This window comes from Vicia villosa, linkage group LG4 (assembly GCF_029867415.1).
Source record: "Vicia villosa cultivar HV-30 ecotype Madison, WI linkage group LG4, Vvil1.0, whole genome shotgun sequence".
NCBI classification, from domain to species: Eukaryota; Viridiplantae; Streptophyta; class Magnoliopsida; order Fabales; family Fabaceae; genus Vicia; species Vicia villosa.
Window position 1 is genome coordinate 175,003,368 of NC_081183.1, and position 6,785 is coordinate 175,010,152.

General features: G+C 29.1%; 1 protein-coding gene across 1 annotated transcript; it reads right to left on the reverse strand.

The window, feature by feature from the left end:
- Positions 1-3,468: 3,468 nt before the first annotated feature.
- On the reverse strand, positions 3,469-4,700 carry LOC131600362 (nuclear transcription factor Y subunit B-1-like). Its single transcript, XM_058872532.1, has 2 exons — positions 4,591-4,700; positions 3,469-4,056 (listed from the first exon to the last, which is right to left on the reverse strand). The coding sequence occupies exons 1-2, from the start codon at positions 4,643-4,645 to the stop codon at positions 3,605-3,607; spliced, it is 507 nt and encodes a 168-aa protein (XP_058728515.1). The 5' UTR covers positions 4,646-4,700; the 3' UTR covers positions 3,469-3,604.
- Positions 4,701-6,785: the final 2,085 nt, after the last annotated feature.

Below are 6,785 nucleotides of genomic sequence, written 5' to 3' on the forward strand. Positions count from 1 at the left end.
AAGCGTGCTCTTATTAATGACTTCGAAATAAATGCTATTTTTAAATTGGGAAATTGCAAAACTCAGAAATATTAATTGTTGTCATTAATTCTTCACTAAAAATTTTGACTAATATATATCTAAAAATTATTGGTAAGAAATCAAACAAGAGAGGTACAAATAAAATGAATAGATTTGAGTTTGGGGAATGAAGAAAAATAATCTATTGATTTGTTAAGATCCATTATATAGATGGATATTCACTCAATGTAATAACTTTTTAAAATATTCTAATAGATTATATGTGTATGGAAATATGTACAATAATAGTAAATAGTGATAATATTTGAGAATTATATTTGATTTGAATTAAACTCACAAAAATAAAATTATGTTTTTCAGAATTAAATAATTAGAAGTAAGATTTATTTTTTGTTTATATTCGGTTTGATTCGAGCCAACTAATTTTCTAATTTGAGTCACACTTCTAAAAGTTTAAGTTTTAATAAAAATGAAGTGTTGATTTGAATCGAGACTTGACACGATTTGAATCATATTTTCATGTGTTTCTTTATCCAAACATCTGACTAATTTACTATAAATATATTGTGTTGGTTTTAAGCAAATGGTTCGATTTATGCATGCGTAAAAATGGTTTAGAATTCAACCCTGGAATCCGCAACTATGTGGGGATACTTAATTACGACAAATAAACCAACATACTAAATTGACAAGCAACAAAATATAAAACAAACCCTAGGAGACAAAGTAACTTTAATATTGAAGAGTGAACGACCTTATTACCAAGAGTGTTCTTGAAAAAAAGAAATTTAAGAATAAAAGCAGTGCAATTGTCTTACTATTTATTCATACCAAACCACATTTTAGAAAGAGAAATTGGAAAGAAAAAAAAAACAAAAGAACTCATAAAATGCTTCCAACAAATATCGGGATTTTCATCAACCAACCATATGTTAGTACCATTTTGTAGGAGTTCTAAGGACGTCTGTTTTTAAGAACAAGCAAAAGTCTTGAAGGTTTCATAAACCTTAGGGAGTCCAATCCAAGGGAAAGCAGACTAAGGGTAGAAAATGATATACTAGTACTTGTGGAGTCAGTGATGTTAAACTAGTGAATCCTAGCACAATAAGAGAGGGTGAGTTGTGTTATTAAAAATTCACAATTACTTTAAGACTAATTACTAATAAAAACAACAATATGTGTTATTATAGATAAACACAAGAGATATAGTAACGCAAAATGGAAGGAAAGAAATGCAACTGGAAATAAATGACTCGAGGTAGAGAGTTGAGAGAAATTGCACTAGAATTTATAGAAGTTTGGTCGTTCTCTTGGTCCAATCCTCTCCCTAAGAAAAAATGTGAAATTATAGCTTTGTGTTGTTAGGATCACTAAGTTAGGGGTCAACACTATTTTGAAAATGAGGTTTTATGGTATCTTACCATGTGACTTCTCTGACTTTGAAAATTTGAGAAAATTTGAGGGCTAACCAAGAATGATAATATGGTTGTTAAATTATTATGACATATCATTTTTTTGCTTCACGCTACATGAATGACTAATTTATGGAACTCGTAGTATTTATAACCATGGAAAGTGTTGTACCGATAATTCTTATCTATTATTAAAGAGGTCAAAAAAAACCAAAGTTATAAATTAGGGCGCACATTGAAGTAGAGGTGGAGTCAGTGAGAATGTATATTGGCAATGGAGCAAGGGCGACAGTCAGTCGCGATAACATAGTAGTGGGTCCAGATCCGGAGGACGGTTCGGTCTGTCTGAGCTCGGTTTTGATTTTTTTTGCTTCGCGTGTATTAGGGTTTATTGTTTTGGTTTGTGTATTTTTTTTTTAATGAGCTATGTTTTAAGCTTGTAATGGATCAGTTAGATTTCAGTAGCTATAAATATGTATCTCGACCATTCTTGTTTTAACAATCTTTATAAATGTACAACTAAAGATAGAGGAAAGATGTGAAAATTCTAGTTATGGAAAAATTAGAGATACAAGAGTTTAAGGAAACTTTTGGGGGTATCTAAGGGGATTGAGAAACACTTCTAAACATATTGAGCTTATGTGATTCATATATAGAGTGTTTGAGAGATTGGCAAAGACTTGGATAAAAAATAGGGTTTGTTCTTGGTAGCTTACGTGACTATTTTCTTGTAACTCATTTATAATATTTTGTAAATATTCTTGGAAATATAGTGAATCATAGAGCTTCTCTCTCCTTCAAAGTAGATCATTTGATCAAATTAGATAAACAAGTTCTTGTGTTTCTTGTCCTTTATCTTCTTTTGTCTTGTTACGTTGTTGAATTATTGTACACATAGTTATTTTTGGTGAAAGCCCTTTTAATTTGGCTTTCATATTCCTTTGTTCCCACACATCAAATATCTTAGTGTGATCGAATCTTTTAATTTCACAACAAGTGTCATTCTTAGGGTGCTTAAAGGATATGGGCAATGAGTTCAACAAGAGTAAAGCCTTTACTTGTATCGTCAATCTTAAAATCCTTCACCTTTAAAAATTATTTGGATTACACTTTCTTCTGGACTTCTTCCAAAGTAATAATACCTTCCTTATCATAAAGAAGTGTATCTTTAAAGTGCTAAAAGGATATAGGTAATGAGTTCAATAAGATTAGAACCTTATCCTTCTCTTTAATCTTCACCTCACATTATTATTAAGATCATTAATAATCTTATAAAATCAAGTCAATTTCTCCACTATGGATTTGATCTATACCATTCAGAATGAGTAGAGTTACTATTTCAGACACAACCTGTGAGCCAAACTTTTGGTCATATACAATGATTCAATTTTTGCCTACATCGAAGTCACTGTCTTCTCCATGGATACTTCTCTTAGAAATGTATCCTCGAGAAACAAAATAATGGCACTCGAAGCCTTATCCACCATCTCAGTGTTATCTGTTTGTGTTAAGTATGTAGACATCAATGCATCACTCTTCAATCTTTCAATACACTTTTCTTAAGTTAAAAATGTCTTGCATCTTCACTTTTCACAGCTCAAAATTTATATCTTGGGTAAAATTCTCAATTTTACATTTGAAACGCACGATGCTCACTTTTAAACTAAATCCATTTGTCCCACGGTGGGCACCACTTGAGATATGGAAAGGTTCAATCACGCTACTTATCTTGCTCATGTTTGGGTATCTTATGTGATAAGTAAGCTTTAACTCATTTGCATCAATTTCTTGACATGTCAGATATTTTTTATATTGTGTCCTTTAATAGTGAGGTTTTCTAGTGCTTTAATATTAATAGTTGTTTAAGCAAGTTATGACCAAAATATTAACCAAAAATCAAGGAAAAAATGAACACAAGTAATTTAGATTGATGACTATATCAAGAATAAAACATGAATAAAATTAAAACTAGACCAAGAGTAAAATTGTATACTTTTCAAGTTTTTCCATACATAAAATGAAATGATTATTCCAAACAAAAGAAACATAAAGAAAAAGAACCTAGAAACTTTTAATTCCACAAAATAATTAAATCGGAAGTTCTAATTTTTTAACCACGACACAACCAGAATCATTCAAAAATATTCTTATTCCCATAAATGCATTGCATATCAATTTTGGCCATTAGCACCACCAATGTTTGAGCCACTAGCACCTGACATATCCTTGTAGAGCCTCATGCTATCAAGTTGAGCCTCGTGGTTGAGATATTTTTGATGGTATAAAAGAAGAGGGCCAACATAGTCCTCAAAGCCCAACCTATCCATGGCCCATATTAAATCTTCACCGCTAATGATTTGTCGGCTCTCTGCCTTACATCTCTCATTAGCCTCACTCGTAACGATGTTCATAAATTCAGTCACACACAATTGAATTGACTCCTTGGCACCCTTAGATATTCTTCTATTTGGGGGAATAGCTCGCTGCATGATTCTTGTCACATTCTTGATGGGCATATGTGTTTCCTCGTCAATTGTTCCTTGTAACTGTTGATTCTCTATTCCAGTACCAATGTTGTTGTTGATGTTGTTGTTGGCGTTTTCAATGTTTGTGGTTTCATTATCTGCTTGTAAAGGGATAAAATCAAAACAGAAATACATAACTAAATAAATTTATGCTTTTTCATTAAAATATCTTTGTTCCAATGTCAAAAAAATATTATATTTCCTCTAAAAATCCAATTTAAATAATATCATTATTAATAGTATTTTAATCTTTAGTTAATACTAATAATATTTAAAGGAAAAATTTATAAAAATCCATAAAATGTAACTCATAACTTGACCAAGACTAAATTTTAAAAACATATATGATGCCAAAATAGTTCATTAATAAACTTATTTATTTGTATATATGTTGCCTAAACTTTTATGAGTTACAAAGCTATTACAGCCAAGAACAATCAAATTTTTGTTTATATCTAAATTTCATACAAAAATTAAGGGTTTTCTCATTTCGTAGATGTTTAACAAGTGATCCATAATCAAATCTCAAATTCTAAATCTTCTTTCAAATGAGTTTCAAACACACGAGTAATGAACTAAGAATCCAATATAATGTATTTAAGAAACTCTATTGTGTGGTTTAAAGTACTTACCTGAGCTTGATTGTGTCGAGCGACCATGGCCAAAGGAGTGGCTTCCATGCTCCATTATGCTCTAGGACTTAAGTTTTCCTCTTTAAATAACAAGCAAAATTTGTTTTGAGATGAATGAAAAATGATACACTTCTGAATGACCACTCTTATGAATTTATAATAGAAGAATGAACTATTTTGTAAATTTAAAATGTAAATTATTGAATGGACACTTTTTTTCTTTAATTAAAAATTAATAATAATATTCAAACTAGAAATAAATTTTTCAAACACTTTATATTAAATTTCATTAAATGCAAATAAAAAACTTGTTTATATATTATAATTTTTATACATTATCGGTGTAAAAAGTCTTACAATATCAATTCTTTATAATTATTCATAAAATTTGTTTTATATGTGATTAAAAAACGATTTTTTTTAATAATTTTTTATGTAAAAATCTAAAATACCATGCTTTCCAATTTATGTCAATAAACACCCTACTTTTAAGCAATAAAGCATAAAAGATATTCTTTATTACCTGCCTTCCATTTAAAATGGCAAGCTATAATGTGCCTTTTTTTCTACTTATTTATAATATTATATTAAAAAAAATTATTTTTAAAATTAGTAAATAAATTTTTTATAAAAACATTAAAAATATTTTTTATTTAACTATAATAGACAACTTTCATAATTTTAAATATATATTTTATTAATTATTTTTACATTAATTATAAAATAATAATTATAAAATAATACATTGTATTTACAAGGCCTAACCATTTATTTTCCCCTGGTTTTATGGCCTTACCATTTGTTTTGAGTTGGCTTTGTGGTGTCTACAAGTCTTTATTTTGGTTTAACATGGATCACAAGTCAATGGGTCCCCTTGTTTTATTTTTATAAAAAGGGTTTTTTTTTTTTATTTTCTAAAATGATTTTTATAAAAATATTTTTTTAAATGTTAAAAGTTTTTAAAATTCATTTTTTATAAATTAAAAGACTCGTTTTGACATCCTATAACATAAATATACATTATTGAAGATTAAAGAAAAGTTAAAATCATAATTTTTTTCAAAAAAATATATCTAAAAAATGATTTTTATGAAAAACTATTGAAATAGCTTCAAATTTAAGTGATTTTTTGAAATTTTGATATCCAAAATAATTTATATCAAAAGGATAAAATACCTAAAATAGAATTTTAAGAATAACTATTTAAACTGGTTTTTCATTTTAAAAATATCATTTTAAGAATAATTGTAAAAATCATTTTTAAAAAAATGAAACAAATTAGTCCATATTTCACACACCCTTATATAAAAATAGGATACTCTACGACATTTATTATCACTCACAACACTCGCCTAAAAGAATATGAGACAATTTTCTGACTTCTTTTATGCGAGTGTTGCCTATGATTTAAAGCAACATTCTTTTCATTCTTTGGGCACACAGAATAGGGGGCGTTTTTCTACGTCACCTAGGTAACACTTTTTAATTGCTTTGTAATATCCTAGATTTCTCTAAGGCATCATTATTCATTAATTGGTGGGTTAATGTCTAATTAAAGATTAGAATCGTAAATATAAGCCATAATCATTGTTAATGAAGGGAATGACATTCATTAGTAAAAGGGGTAAGTAGCAAGGGCATTTTGGTAAGTTTCTGGTCACTCTATTTAAGCCAGAAAAATTGATAGTTTCCTTAATTCTCACTTGTTCTTCTTTCACATAAATCAAATTTGGAAGGGCAGAGTTGAGGTAGAGAGAGGGTGATGAGTCCTTGAGAGAAAGAAGAAGGAATTCTTGATCATCCAAACAAATTCAGCTTTCATGTGTGTGTTTGGATCAAATCCTTGAAGAAGAGGCATTAATGAAGCTAGAATCATGTCTTGGATCATCACCATCATCTTCATTCTTCTTGGAAATCTTAGGTTTTGTGCAAAAGATGGGGTCCTTAGTTTGTCCTTAGAACCTTGCATGTTAGAGTTTCTTTATGATACTTGCAAATTTTCTTTGAATGGGTATGAAATTGCTTAGTTGGTTAAATGCATGCTTAGTATGGAATGATCATAAGGTGTATGAGCTTGCATGTAACGAATTTGTTGTGTTTTGACCTCCTTAACATGTTAGTGTGTGTTAGGGCTTGCTTGATTGTGGTTTGATTACTCGAAAACTGAGTTCAGGCATGGATTTTTGGAAAAATTC